The sequence below is a fragment of the Dermacentor albipictus genome, chromosome 10 (genome assembly GCF_038994185.2).
Source record: "Dermacentor albipictus isolate Rhodes 1998 colony chromosome 10, USDA_Dalb.pri_finalv2, whole genome shotgun sequence".
Lineage (NCBI taxonomy): Eukaryota > Metazoa > Arthropoda > Arachnida > Ixodida > Ixodidae > Dermacentor > Dermacentor albipictus.
In genome coordinates this window covers 28,111,445-28,136,392 of record NC_091830.1, presented here as the reverse complement: position 1 = coordinate 28,136,392, position 24,948 = coordinate 28,111,445, and the positions used below count along the sequence as shown (strand labels likewise).

The following is a 24,948-nucleotide window of genomic DNA, read 5'->3' as shown; positions in this document are numbered from 1 at the left end:
GAAACAAAAAAAATGAGTTTATCTAGTTTCAATAATAAGGAGTAATATCTATTTTAATTAAAAAGAAAACAGAAGGAAGGTGATAGTAAAATGCACAGCGAAAAAAAATGGTAAAACCCATTCCAGATTGAGTCACACATCTTCAAATACGAATGAAAAGGAGATGCGTAGATAAGTAACTATTTTTGAATGTGAGCTATTTCTATCAACTGATAGCAAGCCCATCGGTATGAGGCCTCAACTTTGTCAAAACTAAGATTCTCTCTCAGCAACTGGGAAGTCAACCTCAACTGACCTGACATACTCTCAGCCCATACACAACATCTCAGTGTTGGGTTTCACTGCTTTAAAGAGTTTATTTTGGTTTGGATGAGGGACACCTGCATCTCAGCGTCAGCCAACACTGTTTTTTGAGCTCAAGCTCCTTCAAAGAGGCGGCGGCACGCTTCCTTTCCCGGTAATTCCTCAGTGCGTCGATCCTTTCTGTTCTCATCTTCTTTCTGTCACGCGTTCACCCCATGGATCATTTGAAGAATCCTCTTAGTAAGTTCTACAGACAACATCCGATTTTTCGGGCTCCCTGGGGGCTGCAGGAACATCGGAAAAATCGGGCAGTCCGCAAAAATGAGTGCATGTCTTTAACTGCCCTTAAGGACTAAAATTGCCACAGGCACGTCCAAAAAAGTTCTTAAGGCCTGCCAGTACACCTATTAGGCATATCGGTGCTCGTACTATGATAGGGGACGGGGGTGCACGCGTGTGTAATTAAGGAATGCATACTGTGACCCGTGACCATTGCCCCTTCCCACGCTTGTTAAGCTTCGCCGCGTAACAATGCTGTGCTGAGACTAAGTTGTCTTTCGGAGACTGGCATTACTCAACGCGTTGTGCTCTGCGAGCTGCGAAGCCAATCATGAGGATTACAAAGGCGGAGTCGGCGCCATTGCTGACAGCGGCAAATTCTTTTAATGAAAAACACGGCACCACACGGCAAGAAGCTTAATAGCGAACGTAGAAGCAGCTAGGCCTAACGTTGTCATGGTAGTGGCTACGGCTGCCAGCAGATCTGCGTACGAGGTTCGGTGCGGCGAGATAATAAATATGGCGGCGGTGGTGGCTTTGATTAATGCCATTTCAGACCTGCAGTCAGGGCAATATACACTGACTATATGGAGTACGTGGTGGTGCTGCAAAGCCGTGCGAATTATCGGGCATGTCCGAAAAATCGGGCGTCTGGAAAATCGGTCGTTAACTACTCCGGCGATACCTCGTGCCGATGACACGGCATCAATAACGATTCGTTGCGATTCCTCTGCTACTGGAGCCAGCACTAAAACGAATTTCGTTCCATTTCAATAAATTTTACAGCTATTTTCCCCTGATAGAAGCACAAATTCCCTGAGTTTTTCCTGAGTATTTCCAGACTATTCAAATTCCCTGAGAATTCCCGCTTTTCCCGGTTGGTAGACACCCTGCTATCCTACGTTCAGGGACGGGGACGGGGGAAAGAAAGATAAGAAAGAGAACACAGCGTCGTACGCATCCAGACAAACGTACACTGCCACAGTCACTGTCAGTCATGGACTTAAGGTTGCCTTGCCAAGGTCCCAACAACATTTTCTTCACAAACTGGTCTGACGTTGAAACGCATAACTGACGTTAAAACGAAGTGCATCAAAAAAGCAAACACGAAAACAAAAAGATAATAAAAAAACACTCATGAAGACGCGAGGCGTCGAAGTTTTCGTGCGCATTCTTTTAGTAGCAATTACGTCTCACAGCAGTTACCAGCAAGGCTAACAAGTTCTTCGGGTCTGGCGCTGCTGAGCATGGTGTCACGAGCTTGATCCCCGCTGCGATGCCGCCGCATTTCGATGGGCGTGGTATGAAAACAGGCCCGTGAATCAAGCTTGCCATGGACGTTAAAGATTCCGAGGTGGTCAAAAGTAAAACAGAACATTCAACTAGGGCGTGGTGCGTGACCCACTGTACAGTTACGGAACACCAAGCCCCCATAACACGATTTTTAGAGAATTATCTGTCGTTTAAGCCGCTGAGCCTATGAGATGGAAAATCTAGCTGAGAAGCGAACAAAGTGCAGTGGCATAGAATTAGTCCTATAGTTTTATCAGCGTAAACCGCAGAGTCCACTCGGATTCTTTGGCGATCGGTTGTTGTGGGAGAACCAGGAAGCGTGTTGGAGTTGCCGTTTCGTGGTCGCGTTCAGACGGTGACATACTGCAGGAAAACGAAAAACCCTTTACCCTGATTAATATGCGCTTGAAATAACCTAAGGTTGTGAGAGTTACTTCCCTACCAAATAGTATTGTGTCAATCATTATCCTTACATGAGTTCCCACGGCTTTAAAGCCCAGTTACGAAAGCGAAGCCGCGCTTGACGTGGCTGCCTGGCTGTTGTGTCATTTGCTATGTCACCGGATATGTTTCTGAATGTAAACGCAAAGGTTATAAGAAAGCACCCGCGAATTGGCCTGTATGAACCTTGTATGCTCGAAAAGTATGCCCCCCTTTCTTCTGAGCAAGCAATGATAATGGCAGGTAAGAATCTCTAAATAATACCCATCTCTTAATGAAATCATGAAATATAATTCATTGCTGGATTTAGACACTTTATTTTCTTTTTAGTCACTTTAATTTTTTTTTGTTTAGCCACTGAGTATGTGGCATAGGCTGTGCGCCCGTCCGTCGGCAATCCTCCGGAATGGGCGTATCTCACCGATTCCTGCATCAAACTCATCTAAGCAAAGCAGTCTTGGTATAGCATCAAATAGTCCTTATTACTCACGAAAACTTGAGTTCACAATTATTCAGTGATGTGCCTTGAATCGGCATAACTTCTAATTATTTTTCATTTTTCTCAAACAGATCACTTGAAGATGGTGCACTGCGGTCATCACGAAGTGCCCAACCGTGGACACAACAGGGACCGCTTCTGTCATCCGGAGGCCACTTGGAGAACAGTACTGCGCATGCGCCCAGATTGTGTCTGCGCGCCAGGATACGTACGCAGCTCATGGGGCGACTGCATAAGCTACGACCAGTGCTACCACTGCATCGACAAGCACCACCTCAACATGGACTACAACTTGTGCGAATCGCAGTGCCCTCTCGTGTGCAACCAGCCCATAAACACGAACTGCCCGGACACGTGCTACCAGGAGTGCGCCTGCAGACCGGGCTACATTAGGTACGCTGGTTTATATGTACGCTTTGAGCTTTTTAGCAGCGATGATGCCGCCGTATACGCTAATCGACCACGTCCGTCATAAGACTTAGGCTTGTGCATATTTCTGCGCCATTATCAACGCACCTACCTGTATTATTTTGTCTAACAATACACTCAGTACTTACGTGGCTTAAAAATAATGATGGAACGAAAAAAACAATATTATGGGTAACGTTAGGAAACATGAAAACTGCGGTGAGGATTCGAGAGAGAGGGGTAAGCTGACATCCTTGTTCTAGAAATGGAGTTGGGCAGGGCCATGCAACCAATAGGACAGAACAGTGATGGTCTATTAGTCAATGAGTGTCAAGAAAAAGCTAATTTACGTCATGACGGCAGAGAGGTGATGTGCTTTAATTGGAAACTTCGCTGGCCTGGTATGGGGACGGCTGCCGCATTACAGAGATATTGAGAGACCGCTTGGATCGTATATATATATATATATTTATATATATATATATATATATATATATATATATATATATATATATATATATATATATATATATATACATACACGATGAAGGTTTGCTCGTCTGTATGTTTGTATCGACTGCAGCACAAGAGCCTATCCCAGCATTCGCTGAATACCTCTGTAATGCGGCAGCTGTCCCTATACCATATACGTAGATTGCACTTGCAAACCATCGCTGAGTAGCTGCAGCCCACTGAAGAATCACCTTATTTGATTATGGCGTTGCTAATCATTATTAAGTGTTTGTATCTACAAAAAGAGCGTGGGTGCCCGGTGGGGGGGGGGGGGGGGGGTGTTAGGGTGCGTTCCACGCGCGCGTTGTTTGCACCCGTGCCTGGCTCAGTGACAGCCGATCACCGCGCTGCTGTGGGCCATGCAATCGACGTGCCGAATTACACAGAGGGTGAATTCGGCGGCCGCTGCCTGGGACACCATAAACAACGGAGTATATTTGCGCCGCAATCGCTATCAGTGTGTGATATAAGAGAAGCGAGGCAAGTCCTAATATGGCCATAAACGTTCTAACACTTATTTGGGCGCGCATTTTTACATTTTATGTGTAACTTGTAGGTATATAATAACTATAGCGCGAGAACTTGGATGTTCTCAACGCGTATATCTAGGCCTAAATTCGGCGTCAGTCGCAGTGGCACTTACGTGAGCAAAACGCAAGTAACTGCAGGGCCAGTTGTCATGTTATAGCATGCATGAGATGAAACCTGGCTCGAAAACTGAGTTTGGAATGATCCCATGAAGTTTAGTAACCTCGATGCTGCCTGCCGATCAAACGAAAAATAACGAAAACGTTTAAGCCTGCCTGGTGGGCTGCTACCACTGCTTTACTCCGTAATCGTAATGGTCAAGTACAGTTACACGTCGAGCTAGAATTAGAACAACTTGCTTACAGTTATTTCTGGCTGCGGAAAGTACACTTTCAAAACACAATGCAATGTTGTTTTAGTTTGAACTTCAGAAGTACGCTTATGATTATTCAGCAATTGTTTTACTGAACATTGTGCTATTGAAACTTCTCTCCCTCGTACCAAAAGCCCAATAAGAGGCTATGCATTATATTTCTCAAGCTTAAATCTGAAATTTTAGGTTTAAAACTAAGCGCACTGTTTAAAATACTTCAGGCATTGTAGCCACCGTATGCAGTTCTTGTTATCTACAAAATCGGAAAAAAGGGCACCCCTCTCGAGTGGCTGTGGCTCCAGTGCTCGGTTCACAGTTTCCATCTTGTTTTTTTGTTTGAATCCTTGCAGGGTGCATCCCAACGGCGGCCCTTGCGTCAGCATCAAGAAATGCCTGCCGGGGTGTTCCGGTCACAACCAGCACTTCACTCTCTGCGTCTCCCCATGTCCCGCGACCTGCGCGAACCCGTTCCCAACGCAGTGTCCCAAGTTCTGCGCCGGCGAAGGATGCGTCTGTAAGCCTGGCTACGTCATCTTGCAGCACGAACCACTCGTGTGCGTTCGGCCGGAAGAATGCCCAGGATTTCGAAGCAGGTGTCACGGAGAGAACCAAGTGTACACCCCATGCAGGTCCCGTTGTCCGGAGACTTGTTGGGACAAACAGCCTCGAGTGTGTGCGGCAGGTTGTGCTGGCGCTGGATGCACCTGCAAGCCGGGATTTGTTATCCAGAATTCCAGTCCACTTGTCTGCGTCCACCGCGCACAGTGCGGTGCACTTAACCACACTTCCCATTTGATACACACCAAGACGCCGTAAGCGTGACTTCCTGCTGTGGTGCGATGGCGGTTTCACAAAGGCCTAGATTTCTTTTTAATGAAAAGACGCAAGTAGACGAATTTCTTCGACCTACTGTGTTCGAAGCGTCAACACCTGTCCTAGTTTGGAGCAATAGGTTTAACCCCATGAACCCTCCGAGCAAGTTTTATTTGAAAATGCAACTATCCATAAATATTTGCGGAATGCTTTCGTCTATAAATGAGGAAATTGCGCATGCTTAAGGCTCATGCGTCCGGAAAAAATAAAGGTCCATATGAATTGCCAAGTGTGACACGATCCCCTTTTAAGCAGCTTCTTTGATGGATGCTTCTTCTGTAGTCACGTCTAGTGCAACACCTACCCAGAAAAATGGTCTGCCCCTTCCAAAGTAGGAGCTCTTCAAAATGATGCTAAAAAAGCTTTCTAAGAATGAACCATACACTTTTAGGCATGAATATGTCACATTTGCACGAATATACCATGTTTAACTTGCACAATTAATCGCTTGCCAAAACACATGTTCATATGTTCTAAAGTACACTCAAGATATACCAGTTTTTAATACCTTTCCATTTTTTTCTTTCGAATTGCAACATGGTCAGCCACCACACTACTGCACGATACCACCAAGCACAATCCGTAATTTCTATTTTTTAATGTTAAACGCAAAAAATGTCTGGTAATGGCAGCAAACAAAACCACAATAAGAGAGAAAGGTCGTTCTAAATACGTAGTTGAATTCACTCAGCGCGCTCACATAAAATACGCGGGTGCAAATGAAGCGGTTCATAGGTTCGCCGCAGCTGGGAGGTGGTCCTCACCAACGATGAGCCGGCCGACCAGCTTCTGGCTGTCCGGAAAGCCGAACATGCCGCCCATGCCCAAGGACGACAAGCCGTCATCTGAGGCATCCCCACAGCCATCATCATCGACGGAGGGTGGCATGGCGCAGGGGTCAATCCTCTTTCTGCCGTCTCACCACGTAGGAAAGCTGCCGGACCAGTTTTCAATAAACTTGATTCCCTTTCCCATAAGTTGAAAATTTATTATCTTAGTACCATTCAGATCGGATCCAGATGGTGACACATAACCTATCACGCCTCTGCGTGTGGTAGTCCACGTGACCACACTGCGCTGTCCGCTCCTATATCAATATCTCACGGGCTCAGCTAGTGTCGACTTTCAACTTCAAGGCCATGTGAGCATTTCCTTAAGTGTGCAGGCATATACGAAATCGTATGGGGGTGGCAAGCGCTGTCCTTGCGATGCAAGTCGGCGAGACACCTCTGCCGTCTCCAGTACGAAAAACCGCAATTATCGCGAAATACTTTCATGGCGCCATATATTCAGACAGCTGCCTCTATGAATAAAGCATTCCGCTGCCGGGGCACTATGACATACAACCATTCCAATCTATTCTATTCCGTTTACGTTATTAGCACTCCGAGATGGGTTGAAAATTTTCGGCCTACGTCCCGGTTGTTTGTCTGACACACCACGCTGCCCCAAGCGTGAAAACGCTCCATCTAAAAATCACCTGTACAAACTAAGTATGCCCGAAGAAGCTGATCAAAGTACAAAAATGTATTTCCAAGTCAGCACCTTCATTGACATTAGCCCTTCGGTATTGATAAAAAGCTTTCTGGCCACACCCACTTTGCCTTTTCTTCATATGACGTCATAAAATTGCCAAAAGGTCACCACGCTAAAGGGATGTATATGCAATAAAGACAAACTATTATGCCAAACTAAACTGCATTTTTTATTAGCCGGTGACTGACGCCGCTACAAAAGAAATGAGGACGGTTGTCCGCTATTTTCGGTGCTCGAAGCCTCCAGGGAGAATATTTTTTTTGCGTATATGAAAAGTTGCTTCACAGTACAACATTGTTAATCCTTTTCGGCCCGCATACAACATCGCTCTGCGAGCTCTTCTTCAGTGAGAATTCGTCTTGGCGGTATTTATAACACCCTACTGAACTCCGCCACAATCGTAGACGAGCCACCGTAAGCTATGCAAGAGGAAGTGGACCAATCGGAGACGTTGGCACAACACCCTTCTCCCGATTATCTGCTATCACTGCCAAATGGCCAAATGGATAAAAAAAACTATCCCGCAGTTAATGCTATTTGCATGACAAGCAAGGAAAACCTATCCCGCAGTTAATGCTATTTGCATGACAAGGAAACAATAGTCCAGCAAAACTTTTTGTTGGGCTAGTTGGTGCATTACTGAAGTACTATAGCGCCAAACAGACGACACAAGAAGAAGAGACACGGATGAGTGCTCGTCCGTGTCTCTTCTTCTTGTGTCGTCTGTTTGGCGCTATAGTACTTCAGACACAATAGTCGTCTGCTATAAGCGAAGGAGATCATTTGATTCGGCTGTTCAAGCAACGTTGGAGGTCGCCGCCTGTGCTTGCGTAAGCGGTTATATATTTTGCCGTCAGGAGAGTGGAACAAAACCAGAATTAAATAGCTTTACCTTATGAGGCCCCTGATTCCGTGCCGCATTGTCCGCATTCTATGTGGCAAAAGTAGGATCACGCTCGCGTCAAATGATTTAGGGTGCAAGAAAAAGAAATTCACGTGTTCTAAACTGATCCGGAGCCCACCACTTCGGCTTCTAATCGTTTCTAATCGTTTTCTAGAGGCATATAACATTTCGTGTGTTTTCATTGGCAACGGCACTAAGCTGTTCATCTGACAGTTTAACGTTTGTAGGATTTAAGAACACAGCTCGCCCAAAGAGTTTTACAGGAACATGAAGAACTGAAGTTACCAGAAGTGATCGGAAACACAAGCCTTAATATGGGTTTGAAGAGGCTTTCTTGCTTAAAATACTTATGAGCCACAGATGCACATAGAAGAATGTCGACGAATGGTGCCTTGCAAAAGCTGACTATTATTGCCACAGTAGTTCCCTTAACACAACGGCAATTCTCCTATACCTATTATATTATTGATTACATATATGTTCCTGCGAAGTAAATTTCCACACCTTTCGAGCCCAATGAGACATCGAATAGGTTCCTAAAGCCCCTTTTACATATTTGATGCCACATTCTGTACGAAGCTGTATTTTCTGCAGCGGAAATCGAGTGCTACGTGTTCAGAGACCTCCAGGATTCAGCTGTCACGAGTTCCCATCTTAAAAAAAAAAAGCGGTCGAGTGAATATGGCAAGCTTGAAGAACGGCTGGCTAGCCTGGTGCCCAAATCGCAGTTCTCTGTTGAGAATGGTTGATTGTCTCTCGACATGTCTGAGGATACACCACGCACTGGTCAAGTGCGTTTCGTGAAGAATATATGGTGAATAATATATGCCCGCATTAAAGCATTCTTTCTAGCCTCAGTAAAGCAATTACGTGCGTGATTTGATGAACTATCAGTCACGGAATCTTTTAAACTGCACATTATATATTTAGTGATAAAAACACTTTGCTGTGTCCGTGGAAGCCCTGTGACCCATAAAAGAACATTATTTACAACTTACCCTGACGCTTCGCAATGTTTACGGCAACGTGAGAACAAGCAGCCTAGCGATTATGGAACTTTTGATCCCTCGCAAGTAGGACGGGAAGGACTCTTAACATTCGCAGTCGAATCGCCTCTTGCTTATCATGCGGCAAGAGTATCCGAGATCGAAAATTGTCCAAGTGCGCATGCTCCACATCCCTCGTCGTTCGCGGTACCGATATTACTCGCAGAATGCTGAGCATTGCCGTTCTTTAGCTCGGCAAAGCCCATTGCGTAACTATCTGATAAACGATAAACCAAGGGTCATAAACCAGGTCATTTTTGATGCCTAATTTTCTTGGAGTCCTCAGGGGCCGTTGTCGTCGACGCTGGGCTTATAAACGAGGGCGTTGTAGCATGCTCTAGCTGGTGCGAGCTGCCTATGCTCGTATACGTCATCATAGGCATGCGTGTGCGACCAAGACGCGGGCATGCGTTCGACACCTACGTGGATGGGTCAAATAAGAAAATTTATTGTCAGTCAGCGCTAAGAAGACCTTACATTTTTTACAGGCGTTAGCATAGGCTGGTAGCTTTTGCCTGATGACCATGAGGGGGCAATATATTAGGTCGTCCAAGCACCCGTCCACTAGCGGCTACTTCGCAATTGCACATTGTAAGGTACAACACCCAGAAAAGATTTTGAACGTGTTTTTCATCACACGAGAGTACTGAGTTTTCTGGAAATGCCAGAAAACCAGAGAGGAATTCATAGACGTACTGATAGAAACTGGGTAAGAAGGTTTTCCTGTAGACGGAGGTCTCCAAGTTCTGGCAGCGCTGCTTATTAAATAGCTGGGGAGTGTGTCGTGTCAGAACAAGGATCGGATTATGATGAACGTGGAAGTGAACGACTCCATAATAACTTGGACAACCTGGGGACCTTTAACCTGAACGGATTGAACTACACGGGTGGCGCAAATCAGAAAAGCAAGCTCAAGTATTTCCTTGCAATCACGGCTGTTGCCGGAGTAGGAGAAGGCTCGAGCTCCGTTCTTCCCGACGCCGCCCCGGATGCGGGAGCCGCCGGGGACCTTCTCCGTAGGCGTCGCCGCCGCTGGGAGGCGGCTATCAGAAGTTCAGAGCTGGCAGACCAGCTCTGGGCCGTCCGGCAAGCCGAGGATGCCGCTCGAGTCCATGAACTTCGAGCCGTCACCTGAAGCCACCACATCAAGAACTGCCGGACTATTCTTTATTAAAGCTTTTCTTCTTGCTGTGAGCCTTAGAAGAGACAAAATAACGAAGCATCGTTCCCTAGAGCAGTAGCCTCAAAAAGTTCACCAACGACTACGGTACACCCTAAGGGGAAATACGAGCGCCACTCTATACATGTTTACATTTCGCGATATATTGGTTGGCGTGGACAATCTGTCTCGTGCGTCGCGTTGCAAACGGAGCGAAGTGTGTCATGACTGCCTCAATAATCGGGAGATCGCAAGAGGCAGCGCGTGGGTGACGCGTGAGCGTGATTCACAGCAGCCGCCGCAGACAGACCTCCGCTCATGCAGCGCTGTTTCCACATATGGTATCGGTGGCGTCATCGTTCAGCTGACGACGCCAGCTACTTCAGCGCCATGTCGTACCCAGCGTCACGGCAGAGCCCGTCTTGGAAGGCACTACGCTTTTCTTCTCACGCTTTCGCCGTAACTCCTCCTCCGTTTCCGCCTCATGGTTCCGCTGCACTCTCCTCCTCCGCCTTCCTCCTGGCGCTTCCTTAGCTATCGCCATGTTTCATCATCCGCTGCCCTCCGCTTTCGCTCTTTCATCCTTTGCTGTGCTTTTTCGTTCGGTTACGAGGGACGTCAACGTTCGCCGCAGGAACGGGCGCCCAACGGCTGCGTCCTAAGATATACCAGATCAACAAACCCGGCTTATGTGGCCATTGCAAGTGCGATATAGAGAATAAGATCCGATATCGTTTCTGGTCGGTTTGTCTCCACACGACAGTAATCTGAACCAGCTGGTGACCTTGCATTACTTAAAGCAGCAATCAGAACAAGAAACTTGGACAGAAGACACAAGGATGCCAAGGCATATGGCGATGATCTCGAAACCTTGTAAAGGGAAAAAAATCTTTTGCGCAATCTGTGGGCGGGGGCGTGAGAAACTACACTCTTGCACCTTTTAACGAAGCAAGCGCCAGGAGGCGAGACATGTCAATGCACATGCACGTCATTTCGTAGTCGTGAGCGTGCCATTACGCCCGCTCCCGGCCATCATTCTGTCGGAAGAGAAATCAGCGCAAAATATTACGCAAGGACACCAGCGTCTGTTTCAGCTGTTGTCACGTGCAACCATTCGCCACATGCTTCATCGGCTGAAACAGACACTCTTCTCCAAGTGAAGAATCGCGGGTAGCAGGTGACAAAGTCTGAAAGCGACACCGCTCTTCTAGAGTAATATTTTGCATTCATCGCGATCCGGACAGTCGACTGGTGAGAAGTCAACGCAATGTCACGCACACTTACACGAAAGGACGCGCCTGCGCAGTGCCATGTCTCGGCACCAGGCGCTTGTTTCGTTAGACGGCTAAAGAATGCTGTTATGCACACGCTCACAGATCGTTGAATGTTTCGTGTCCGCGTGCATTAACGTCTTCATTTAGTAAGGATTTAGCTTCAGGCACGCAAATATTAATTTACAGGGGATAATCGAAGGATGATCTAAGCACGTACCGAAGGTATCATGGATTTGAAATGGCCAAAAGGGGCCACCTATTTTTTTTTCCACTATTTGAATACAACCTAGACCGCATATGGTAAAAAAAGTTAAATTTTGATATTTATGGGGTTCGCTTGCTGTACCTGTTCGCAGCCGTGCGGAAAGACGGACTACAGTCCCGAATTCGAACAAGAGCGTTTACCGGGGCAACTCGAGTGCCGCGCCGCCGGTCTGGCAACAACCGCTGAGGGGCGCAGGCCTCGCCTTTTTTACGCGGATGTATGTCTCGGTGGGCATGCGACCATGACGCGTGCCGTAGAGGAAACTACAGAATAATTTTGGTAACCTAGGCTATCTTAACGTGCACCGAAAGCAATGCACAAGGGCGTTTCCGCATTTCACCCCCATCGAAATGCGGCCGCCGCTGCCTGGATTTGATCATGCACCCTCATGCTTAGCAGCACTACGCCAAAACGACCATGCCACCACGGCGGGTAACATATGTCGAAGGGGCCGCGATTCTTTCGCCAAAGTAGGCATGGATAGTTTCTTTCTCGTTTTTTTTTCTCGTGCTTGCCTTCTTTTGCAAAAACAGGAAATATCGGTAGACAGGAATTTCTGGTGTCCTCATAGTCAAGTAATTTCTTTGAGCCATGATATATTCACATTGTTGAAAGGTGTGAAAGTTGCCAATTTAGACGTCTAACGATACCCCCCCCCCCATTCTTTATTGTGCGCGCGAGAACGTTTTATACTGGTATTTTTATTCCAAGTTCTGCACCTCACGGCTTACACACCGCGGTAGGACTGTATTCACCGAAACGTTCACGTTGCTGCGACTTGCAGCGACTGTGCGTCCAAAAAGAAATTACTGACAGGTACATGAGTTTCTAGGACGCCGCAAGTGCATTGGAAAGCTTCCCGTCAGAGGCTCAAGACAAACTAGTTATCGCGCGATAGATTTCTTTCTTTCTTCATAACATGGAGGACAAATCTCCAGTTCAAACTACGTCTGCCCTTCAAACACGTGCAGAGCAGAGCCTTGTCACTAGAATATTCACTAGGCACGAGCGCGAAAGAAAAGAGTTTGAACCTTTTTTTTTTCTTTCTTGCGGTTGCTGTGGGGCCATTTTAGGCCAACGTAGAGATGCTTCACGTACCACATAGAGGCATAAGGATGCATTGAAGAGAAGAACGCAGGTGGTACATGACGGTTCATGCAGACGTACTAGACGTTCACAGCTGCATCCCAACATTGTCTATTGTTCGTCTCTCTCTTCGCTGTTCTTCCTACAGGGTCACACGGGTCAACCGCATGAATGGTCCAATTCTTCCCAACCAGCCTTCCACGCGTGAGTGACTCGTAAGTATTGTCCGATTAGTTTGTGCAGTATCAACGTCAAGCGTAACCGAAAGCGGCTTCGTCCAAAAGAGGAGAAAGAAGTCTTGTAGAACGACAATAGCACGAACGGATTCAACGTTCTGTGCTTGACATTACCAATTACTGCCTGGCCCTTTTATTGAAATGGAGCTTGTGGCACAGCTAATGTTCTTTAGAGTGTCAAACAGAGCGTCACTAATTTTGTTTGTTGGCGTTGTCACTTCAAATGCAAAATTTACAGGTAGGTGAAGTAATCAAGGTGTTGATATTCTTTTTGACCCTTTAGGAATTACAAATTTAAACAAATGAAAATAAAACCATTCGGTTAACTTACAAACCAAATGGGGCAAAGTGCTGAGCAGGACCTCTCGCCTAATGGACCTGGTTGCCCGCTTCAACAACGTTTCTTTACGCAGTTTTAGGGCACGTCGAATAATTGAGATGGTGAAGCGTTTCACCACGCCCTCTGTCAGTGTCACTCCAAGTTGTAGGAGCTGCTTTGAAACGGTTAACATCTTAGACACAATTACCGTACTTCACGTGCGGCCCGCAAGCTTCTCGGTGGTCACTCTTGCCGTGATGTATCAAGTGTAGTACACTAAAACACGCTCTGGGGCTAGTTGCTGCACAGCTTTCAAAAAGGAACAAAGACAGGACAAGGCGCCTTGTCCATTCTTTGTTCCTTCTTATTGTGCCATCACTGTTGGCGCTTCACCTTTTGAAAGCAAGGGTAGTACGTTCTCGCTCATTAGGTGCACCTCAATTTCGTAGAAACTGCAGTAACGCTTCTCATGCGCATGTTCCTGCAAAAAATAAAAAAAAACTCAGTGATATTAAGCATATCGGGAAGCGCCGGCTGTGTTTACCGAAGAGCGGAGTCGTGCTTCGCCGCAATAGGAGAACAGTGAGTTTTGTAATGATGGAAGCTCGTGCCCTAAAGCGTCCTAAGTGTCTTCCGTGAATCTGCTCGGTGGCGAGATTCTTCATTTCAATAACTATGGCCTCTTTAAGCCCGAAGCGCTCAACTAGCGATAAACGTGAAAGCTAATGTGCCGCTCGAGCTTGAACTTCTATCTGCAAACTAAATTTGCACAATGACAAAAGACAGAAGAAGACGTACATTTCGGCAGGCTATTTAGTTCATGCTTAATTATGCAGTGTACTGCGCGAAGGGTAGGCCGCAAGTGTGGAAAAGAAATCGAGAAACAAGAAAGAAAGCAGGAAAACGAAAATTTTTACTTTCCTGTGTCTCTTCTTTCCGCACCTTGCGGTGTACATTTCGACCAGTGCATCACGCAATTTAGATAGAAGGAATAGGTACACAAACTATCAGCACCGGCCCTGACTTTTAAGTGCTTGGAATTCAGTGCCGGCATTCGCCTTTTTCCGTTTCTACATGTCATGTCCCTTCACGTGGCACCAACTCAGTTTTTGAGTACACTTTAACAATTATCTTGTGAAGGAACCATGTGGGAAGAAACGATGTCGAAACGTCGTCGTCATCACATGAACTACGTTGCTCAAAAGCGCATGCATCTCGTTTAGTTACTGAAGTAATAAGATTTCAGTAAAAATAATCCTATTCTCGGTGGACTCCTTGGGGTGTCCGTCGTAGAATTCTTCAATATGGCAAGCTAAAAGGCCTACATGCAAGGAATAGATATCAATGCCTCTTGACCTGCGTCCACGACCACGCATTAGGTGCGCATTAGGTGTGAATTAGGTGCGCACTTTTGTGCATCTGTGCATAAAACAGGGGTTTCTTAAAAAAGTAGCTGGAACGCCGATGCATTTCGTCAGAAAATTTTAAAATTAATATTTCGGAACTGGTTTTGTGCAGAGAATTTGCTTCGATTGGACGCGCCGGGAGAACTCAGCGGCTATAACTCGTAGATTGAAATATGTGACGTACATTAATTAATTAGCAATATAATTGTCGGAATTACGTTAATTATTCAACTGGACGTTTTGTTCTCTCGTAAGAGCAATGGCCGCCTGACCGAGTAATATTGCTCAAGGGTTAGAACTGTGCTATCTGCCAGAGGATAAGCTTAAAAAAAATTTGGCGCAGCTAAAGAAATGATATCCTGTCTATTTTAACCTGCCACACACATAAACACTCGCGCATGCAATCACAAACAAACAACAATATTATATGTCCACTTTGATTTCGCTCCCATCGAAATGCTGCATCAGCGACAAGCAATCATATTGAAAAGTGACACGCCGTTGCTGCTTAGTCTCTTTCGCATTGCGCTGCTAAGCAAAAGATTGCGGGATCATATGCCAGCCGTCCACTGACTGCATTTCGATGGGCAGAAATGCGAGAACACCAGTGGGCCGTTCATTGGGTGCAAGCTAAAGAGAGACAAGTAGTCGAAATTTATATGAAGTCCCCCCACTACAAGCGTGCCTCAAAGTTAGATCTTGGTTCTCCTATGGAAAACCCAAAATTTATGATAGAAAGGTTGCAGCAAGCAGCACGGAAAAAGCTTCATATCCAGTGCGGCGGATAGCTGAGCGTCAAGGGGCCCTGAAGTACTTCTCCAGCTATAGAATGGCGTTACTATTTAAGGACGACGTCTCACGAATCTCATCCCGCACTTCTTTTTTATTCTTCAACTATAAATGGTCTGATCGCAAGAATACCCGGGTTTCTGTCTCTTTTTTTGCCTCTCCTAGGCTACGACTAGACTAGGCTACGCTAGACTAGGCTAGACTAGGCTACGCAGAACGCCCCTGTTGTAGATAGCATGCGCAGCCGACGCAGCTACGCGTAGTGCAAAGATGGAAACGATTTTCGTGCTTTAGAAATTGCAGACATATATACTTTTCGTTTATGTAACTCAAAATTGGCAATTATGTCTTTCTGACAATGCTCTCGTCATCACAAAATCAGGCAATAGCGCAATGCTGCATGGCGGCATTACGGGAGCGATAGCAAGTGATTTTTCACTCTTTTCTATATGAGATTGTAAAGTCCTTGTTGCATATAGTGCAGTACTGTTTGACCCACACTTTCATAGCCGTCTCTGTGTACGATAGCTCGGCAATATCTTCTTAAAACATTCAAAAAGTGCTACAGGGCTCTTTCAAGCAGTGTTCTTCAGGAACTTCGAAGCAAAGTATACACAGTCCCTGTTGTGATACACTTCTTTTTAGGTCACCTTTCCAAGTGTGGAAGTCTAGAGGTCCCTGCCCCGAACGGTATACCACGCGTGGATAAATTTTGCAAGCCATGGCTGGCCAGCCTTCCAGAGGTATACAAACAGCGCTCCTGCTTGTGCAAGATGGGCTACGTACGCAACGCTTGGGGACAATGCATCAGGATAGAACAGTGCTATGACTGCCTTTTCACCACCAACATGGATTTCAACCCTTGTTCCTCGGCATGTCCCCACATCTGCGGCTGGTTAGCACCTGCGGCCTGTACCCAGCAGTGCGTAAAAGGTTGCGCATGCGCACCAGGATTTCTCAGGTGAGCCTGCCCGTCTTGAGGGCCGCTATTACGTAAAGCTATTCCAGACTTTCCAATTATAATTCTGCAATTAGCCCTCCGCTATAGCACAAAATATTTTCGGACCACTACCTATTCATCTGGCTGTCAATGGACGTTACAAAATCTGCAAAAACGCCCCCTATTATATGATATGTATACGCTGATTATGCATGATTTGACCAAATGAAAGAAAAAAATAATTTTTTTTTTCATCTGGTGCCTTCGCTATTAGCTCTCTGCTATTGGTCAAACGTTTTCGTCATGCACCTAATTCGCCTATCTGTCACTCGACGTCATGAAACCGCGAAAGCTCAGCGTGTCAAAGTGACGTGTACGCGTTAAAGACGCATTATCATGCCGAACGTAACTGACTTATTTTTCTGAAAAGCCGGGCACTGACCCGCTCTGAAAGGAGTAGAAAACGGCTGCCTGCCCACCACTCTGGCACTGGCAACTCGAAGCTGCCAGGAAACATAGACTTATTTGCACACACTAAACATGTTAGCCTGGCAGTATACAGTTATTGAACGTTTTGGGCACATGAATGACATCTCCGTTGCAAATAATCTTTGCTGAGGATACGTTTGAGGGGCATTTTTAACGTTCCGTTGCACGCGATGACGATTTTAGACCAGCCACCGCAAGTAAGGGGAAGCGGACCCGTCCCAGACCCCGCCGCAACCCTCCTCATCCGGCTATCTGCTTTCACCATGCTGGCTCGGGCCCATCGAAACCGTCTGCACTTTAGAGCGCGCCTCGCCTTGTGTCAGCCAATTAGACAAGAAAAACTGCTAAATGTAAGCAATGTTATTCGCGTTGTAAGCAACAGAAATTGACCGTTCTTTTTTCGAATAGCGCTGCGGCTTAGCGCCCGATCCTCGCATCTGTGTGTACATAAGTGTGACGTCAGCAGCTTAGAATAAAACAGAATGAAATAGTTTTACGTTATAGAGCCCCAGAACAGACTCATTCTGCGGAAGCTTTCCGCAGTAACAACAGGGCAAGAACTGAGCTAAACGAGTGGTGAAAGCAAAGGGGCAGGCAAGACATGTGCAATCACCGCGGCACTGTCGGCTGATTACCTCGAGGCACGAGTGTCCTGGATAATAAAATTCTCAGCGAGCGTGATTCCCATGACTGGGCATGTTTGTCACCTATATCAGTAGCGAAAGCGATCACAAACTTAGGCTCTGTGAACCTGTGTACATAGCTCTCAGGCAAGCAATGTAGCGTGGATCTTTGTCCCCTGAAACAGCAAGGCACTTCGATTTGACTGCACTTTCTGAAACGGATCTCTAGAATAGGCTCTTCTTTTCTTACAGCGAAGGTGTATATGGCCATGGTGGCATTTATTTTTCATGTTTGTGCGTCAACAATAGGAAAACTAACTCGCCATTCCGGCTCTCCGAAAGTGGATGCCCAATGAAGCTCTTGCAAAACCAATACATACTAAGGTGGACATACACTGCTTAATTTATGGTTCTCACGTTTGTTTTAACCGTGCCTGTTCTGGGTGATATCAATGGACAATTTCAATGAATGTACGCACTGTTCGCTTCACTTTGCTGAGCGCTTGTAACCTCTGCCTTACGTGGGTATTAGCCATTGCATCTTTTGCTTGCTTACGAGGGTATCAGCCATTGCTTATGGAGGTATGAGCCACTGGTGACGAAGATGCTTGTTTTTAGCTTGTTCTTTATTGAAACGTACGCTGTTATGTACGTTGTGTGCGGGGGTTTAGTGAATGTATGCTCTATTCGCTTCACTAGTTCTTGTAGCCTCTGCATTAGGAGAGAGATAAGCCATCGCATTTTTGCTTGCTTAAGGGATATGGGCCATTGCTGCTGATGATGATTTCTGCTTTTTGAAGCAGAATTTCTGATTTCTCAAATTTTTTATTTTTTTGCTTACCAAGGTAATTAAGAGTCAGCTTCTCCAACTTGTCACTTGAGCTTTGCCCAGGATGCCGTCTACAAATGCGTAGTCCCACCGTATGTTCGAAGCTCTATCTTAGGATCATCAGTGAATGGGCCCTGGACCGCGGTTTCAAGTTCGAGCCCGGCCTGAGGGAATCAGTCCGGGGACCGGCCTGGGCCCTTCAAAGATTTCTTTAACCGGACCAGCTCGCGTTTCAAGCAGGCACGACCCCGTGCATTGTGCCAGTGGACCTCCATATTGTTCACCTTCGCATTCGTTACATGAAGAGAAAAATGTTTCGCCTGAGCTTGGCATAAAATTACAAGATAAACATTTTCACATTCATGGGAGCAGCATTCCGGGCAAGTTGGTAATCCATTACTTAAATGATATTGCACGACAAAACTATTGCGCTTGGTGTGTCGTCTTCTCTCACGTCCGTGTCGTTTTTTTTGGCGCACAATATCATTCAAGTAGTTTTCACATTCCTACGAGTGCCGTAGAATGGATGGGTCTTCCTCTCTTCATTTTCTTTTTCACACACCCGTCGTGGTTACTTAGTGGCTATAGGATTTCGGCTGCTAAGCACTAGATCACGGGATTGAATTTCGGCCCCCCGCATTTCGTGGGGTCTAAATGCGAAAAGAACCATGTAGTTATATTAAAATGCAAATAAAAGGACCCCAGGTAGTGCAAATTTCCGAAGTCACCCTCTACTGCGTACCTTACAATCATATCATCGTTTTGGCAAGTAAAACCCCTTAATTTAATGCTTTTCCCCCTTTTATCAGACTTCTACCTTGTGGATTCCGCAGAACATGTTCCCCTATTACTGTCCCAGTATTTTACGTATTCCTGCGGAAAACCTCTCCCCCGCTATCCCATGCGTTTTAGCGTGTTTAGTGGGCAACTAGGCCTGAGATGCATGCAATCCGATGGCCAACGGAAATTTCAGAACTACTGTGCGACACTATGTCAGTCTTAATTGGAGCATAATTAGGATGTCTTAGGAAACGTGTCAAGGCACGTGACATTTTAGCACTTTTGGCTTTTATTCAACAGGGTTAATGTTCTTGCACGCTAAACGAAAGTTTAAAATGATTACAAGTATTGTAGGTACATACAAGCAGCCCTGTCTCATACCGTGTTATTTTATCAACTGCTCGCTCAATTTGGCGTTCATAAAATGTTATTGATTTTTCTACCTCTCTCTCTGTCTCTCACAGCCCCTTACCCTGTTGAACCAGGCTGAAATGAAAAGAAACTGATCTTTCTAGGTTATGCACTTTCATGACTCCACGAATTGTATAATATGTACCCTTGAGTTTTAAGGCATGTGATGCGCGTTTAAGGTCTGTGACAATTACTCAAAGGCAGCTGAAGAATTAAAAGGTCACTGATTTAGTGAAAATAATACTACCAAGTGCACAAGAAACGCAACTGAATTCATGTACCCACACCCATTTTAAAATAATAGGAATTCGCAATACTATCGAAATTATTTTGTTGTTTCCAATATAGCACGTGCCAAATTATCACTGCACTTAAAGCAACACAAATGAGATTCTCAAGACAGGTGATAGTTCCGCCGTAAGCTTTGAGTGTATATTGTGCTTTTTTTTCATTGTTTATCACTGTGTGGACTATGGTTCTAAGGCGCCATGTAGAAAAAGCGTCCACGCGAGTGCAGTTCCCAGTAGAAGTGCACTACATTTTCGAAGAATCACATGCGCACACACGCAGACAAACAAAAATGAAGCAATTTTGTTAATCTTGGCACTTTTGCTAACACTGAAAAATATAGAAACACTACGATAATAATATTCACAAAATAAATTTTCTGATACCTCGACAACACTTTGCTTTGTTCATACTGAGTACTACGTCATAGTGACAACCAGAATCTACAGTTGAACATTCACTGTCACAATGACTTATTTTAATTCGCCATTTTCGTGCACCAATTTTCGCAGGGCTTTCCCTAAGGGACCATGCGTAGATGCGGCTCTGTGTCCACGTAGATGTCCTGGAGCTCACCAGATTTTCACAACATGTTCGCCGCTATGTCCACGGACTTGCCGTAATCCTCACCCAAGATGGTGTCCGCCAGTCTGCGGTGGTCCACGGTGCATCTGCGAGCCCGGCTACGTCGCGTTAACGATGCATCCGCTCATCTGCATCCATCAAGACGAGTGCCATGATCGCTACCTAACATGCCCGCGGCCCCACCAAGAGTACACGTTTTGCAAATCGCAATGTCCCGTCACTTGTTCCAACGAGAGGCCACGTTCCTGCACTAGGCAGTGCGCAGGACGAGGCTGCGTCTGCAGGAAGGGCTACGTTCAATTAGAGGCGGATCCTCTGGTATGCGTTCGACCCCAGGAATGCCCGCCCAAGTCACTGTGCACCGGTCGAGGCCAGATCTACACGACCTGCACGTCTCGCTGCCCTGACACTTGCTCAGACACAAAACCTCGAGACTGCTCTTCTGATTGCGCAGGGCAAGGATGCGCTTGTGACAAAGGGTTCGTCCAGTTACAAGCGGAGCCGCTGATATGTGTTCGCAGGAAGGAATGTCCTGCCCAGCCAGAGCAGTGCCCGGGTTCAAACCAGGTTTTCACCCGCTGCAGATCCCGCTGCCCGGCCACTTGCTCCGTCAGCGGACCGCGCCCGTGCGCAGCCGACTGCGCGGGTCAAGGATGCGTGTGCAAGGAAGGTTACGTGCAGCTGCAAGAGACGCCACTGATCTGCGTTCGACGGGAAGCTTGCCCGGTCATGCCGAAGCTGTGCCCGGCTCCCAACCAGCAGTACACGTCTTGTAAATCCCGCTGTCCCATCACTTGCGCAAGCAAGGCACTTCGCACGTGCACATACGAATGTGCAGGGCAAGGCTGTGTCTGCAAGCCTGGGTACGTGCAGTTACGTGATGAACCGCTGATTTGCGTGCCGCCTGATAAGTGTCCTGCCTTGCCGGAGCGTTGCAAAGGCCCCAACCAGGAGTACTCGGAATGCGTGAGTTTGTGCCCGCCGACTTGCTGGGAGAGGAATCCTCGCCCGTGCGCGGCCATATGCGCGAGCCAGGGTTGCGTTTGCAAGGCGGGGTACTTTATTTTGAAGGAGAATCCTTTGATATGCGTCGATCCGCAACAGTGCTATTACGAGGGAAATAGGAGCCTCCCGCAGCCTTCACCGCTTGGGATGGTCACTGCAGCTTCAAGTTAACGCTGGCGCGATCACGCAGCGCGGTGATTAAAGGGAAACCATGTCAAGACTCCAGAAGAACTTCAGTTTGGCAAAAGTATGAACAAAAGTTAACGAAAGATGAATTGGCGCACTTACCTGCGCACTGCAATGCCTGTCGCTGTGCACCTCTTTTTGAGGAGATAAAGATTCTGGGCAGAAGCCATGACCAGACTGCACGTGAACTGATGGAGGCTTACCACATAAAAAAGACAGGCCTAGATTGTGTTAGCGATACCTCCATTAGGTTGTTTCAAGCGGAAATAGATTTTTTTTGATAATTGGTTGCCACGATAAGCTGATGTGCATTCTTGTTTGCTGCGATCTGCGCATGTTCTTTTTGCCTATATATGCCCACTGGATACTATGAATAAAACAGTTGAAAGTTACCGCCCGTGCTGTTTATGTGTTTTCTTCCTCTGTTCCCGTCTTTTTTGCGGTCAATATGATTTGCATGTCAAGACTGGTGGCAAAAAAAACATAGGTTGCATGAAGATGTTTGCGAAGCGCAAATATTTCAGCTGTTGATAATCATTCGGTGGTGCACTTGGTGCTTTCGGTGCGGTTTTCACAGTTTCATACTTTGCGTGCAGAACGCTAACAAGCCTTCGGAAATAAACAGAAAACGCTTGCAGGGTGACACGTGTGTCCTTTTTGAAAGTCTAGCTATACGATCGCAACAAGAGAACGCGTATAATCAGCTTACATTAAATTAAACCATGCGAATTTCTTTTAACGTAGCACGTCTGACTGTGCTTGAGGTAAGGGATATAATATTGCAATTTACGTTCGACGTGGTCTTTATATAATTTCTATGCAAAAGGTGAATGGCAACTTATATGAAATTTCTCAGCGTATCACATGCGTTTTTTTAGTTCGGGCTCATTTAGTCCTGGTCACATCTTAGGTTACGTGACAGGATCTTCTGTGAACCTTTACACAATGGTTATGCGCAGAATGTTCCGTTTATGTGTGTGTGACGTTAAGATAATCGGGAAACCCATGGATTCGATCTTCAATGGATGGAAAGCATTCAAGTGCGTGTGTTACATAAATGCATTGAAGTTCACTTGTAGGTAAGTTCGTAGACAACTTACCTACAAGTATATATATAAACAGAATATATATATATATATATATATATATATATATATATACATATATTCTGTTTATTAAATTTTTCTTCCATCATGCCAACGTCTGTCTCACGTAAGATCAGCTTCCAGAGCGCTATTTTATATCCCTGCCACAGCGTTTAAATGGCAGCTTCCTCCATAGTCCTTGGGTGACCATGGCTGTAGTGATACGAACGCCTCGTAGGTAAAACATTGCAAGACTCGAAACATATGCAAATTATAAATTCCGTAATAATTTCCATTGTGCTGACTGATAAAGTTAGCATGCTGCTTGCCTAATGTAAAGCGCCCAGAGCTTGACAAACCGTACAAGATTAACAATCACGCTGTTGTCTGCAAACCTTCATTCTGACAGAACTTCTCTCATTCGTACTGTATGCCCAGGCTGCGACAGTGTCAGTTTCACTGTGATACCATTCTTTGTATAGTCTCGCAGGTATATTGAAATCCGCGTTCTAAGTTCCAACGAATATATTGAGAATTGCTGGATCCGATTCATCTTTTTCGAACACATAAGAAACGTATAGTCATCGAATAACAGTGCTACTAAGCTGAGGGAAGTTCTGCATATGTCGTAGAGAAAGCAATATTTGACACACTGTCGAAGCTGAGTTTCAATGTAGGGCCACTTCCTTATTTCAAAGACCACGAATTGATAAATTAAGCATTCTCAAAAACGAACTCAGCATCTTGTTAATAATGCAAGAAAATTAATCTGCAACTTCTGCAAGCCACATTGGTTACGTTGCGTAAAGCGGTTAAATTATGGGCAGAATCCAGAGAAATATAAGGTACACGAAGAAAGGCAACGTGCTTTCCCAGACTGGCTATGTGCCCATGTTCATCGACCTTATATCCCACAGTGTGTATTTATCTGTCGGCCCCCCTCTTGATTTCGGTATAATTTACAGCGGTGTATATTACGTAAGTTTTCTCCGCTTTGAATGATCCGAAATATTCAGCTTAGAAATTGTGAGGTGCTTTATGCTTTCTGTAGATTCACAGTCGGTCTGCTTCCCATGATTGTAACAAGCGGAACCCCAGCACTTCGGCTTCATATGGTTTTCCCGCTCATAACATATCGAAGGCGTCCATTTTGCCAGACTTGATGTGAGAAGGTGGTATTGATATAGAGATTTACTGGTCAGTTGCCTGCTTTACAACTTTACGTTGTAATTGATTCATTCAGTGGATAGGATGTTCAACACCCTCCGCGATGGCGCTGAATAACGCCGCCTTACATTTCCAGGGTTATGCATAGCGAAAATAGACCAATACGCAAGAAATGTTCCTCAAGGATGGCCGCCGCGTATATCTCAATGGTAAATCACGCACCATATGCGTGATGCGAATTCGGCTCCCACATACGACAAGTGGAGTTTTCCCACTTCCATTTTATTTTGCTTATTATTCTCAGATCTTAATTATAGAGCAGAAATACTCCCCCCTATTGCCCCCGGATTCGTTGTCTGTTGGCGTGATGTGGTTGTAAATAACAAAAAAGTAAGGCCCCGAGTAAGTCATTTTCTTCTCATTGTTTTTCCACTGCCGAAAAAAAGAGGAACAACATTCAAGCTTTTTTTGTTTGACGTTATTTTCGCTTCGACAGCCTTAATAACCAAAACCTACAGCCTACATAGACCACATCTGCTTCTCTGCACCCAGACTTTCACTCTATCATTGAAATTCATAGAAACGTTTTTAAAGTTAGTTATCCTGATGCAAAGCAAAGCCATTTCTGCCTGCCCACGTATTAGGTGGGAAGCTTCCACATAAGACAGAAAAAGAAGCTGCACTCTCGTAACTCAGTGCAAGCAATTCGCATGACTTTTTGCCAGTAATAGGATGAAGGGTTATGATGATTAATGAAGGTGACATCGTTAGAAAAACAGTGCGCTTGGTTTGAAGTTTGGGACACGTATAGGTCACGTCTATTGCCACTTATAAATGAGTTGCCGTTACCAGAGAGGTAGTTACTTTTCAACTTTGAGAGATAGCGTACTGCAAACTTCTCAGTACAGAATTGAGAAACAGAACTTGAAAGCCATCTGCGACGGGTACAGAGTCCGCCACGCGCTGCGTTTTCACGGCTTAGTTCGCGTTCATGCCAGACGCAGCACGTAGGCCAATTCGCTCGCTGCAG

The 24,948-nt window shown here is 45.8% G+C and overlaps 2 protein-coding genes across 6 annotated transcripts in view; both read left to right on the top strand.

Annotated features, from left to right (window-relative positions):
* Positions 1-5,739, top strand: part of LOC139050570 (uncharacterized) — a 28,340-nt gene extending 22,601 nt beyond the window's left edge. For all 4 annotated transcript variants that reach the window (XM_070527116.1, XM_070527119.1, XM_070527117.1 and 1 more), the window contains 2 exons: positions 2,887-3,208; positions 4,988-5,739. In XM_070527116.1, the coding sequence (XP_070383217.1) occupies positions 2,887-3,208; positions 4,988-5,453 (788 nt within the window). In that variant the 3' untranslated portion in view covers positions 5,454-5,739. The remainder of the gene's footprint in view (positions 1-2,886; positions 3,209-4,987) is intronic.
* Positions 5,740-7,740: 2,001 nt separating this feature from the next.
* Positions 7,741-22,059, top strand: LOC139050408 (tenascin-like). 2 transcript variants are annotated; one of them, XM_070526719.1, is made up of 4 exons: positions 7,741-7,876; positions 12,929-12,995; positions 16,176-16,491; positions 20,403-22,059. In XM_070526719.1, exons 3-4 carry the CDS (start codon positions 16,304-16,306, stop codon positions 21,649-21,651), a joined length of 1,437 nt encoding a protein of 478 aa, XP_070382820.1. In that variant the 5' UTR covers positions 7,741-7,876; positions 12,929-12,995; positions 16,176-16,303; the 3' UTR covers positions 21,652-22,059. The 2 variants fall into 2 exon arrangements, with proteins under 2 accessions (XP_070382820.1, XP_070382819.1); XM_070526718.1 differs by lacking the exons at positions 7,741-7,876; positions 12,929-12,995 and adding an exon at positions 13,033-13,254.
* The last annotated feature ends 2,889 nt before the right edge of the window (positions 22,060-24,948 follow it).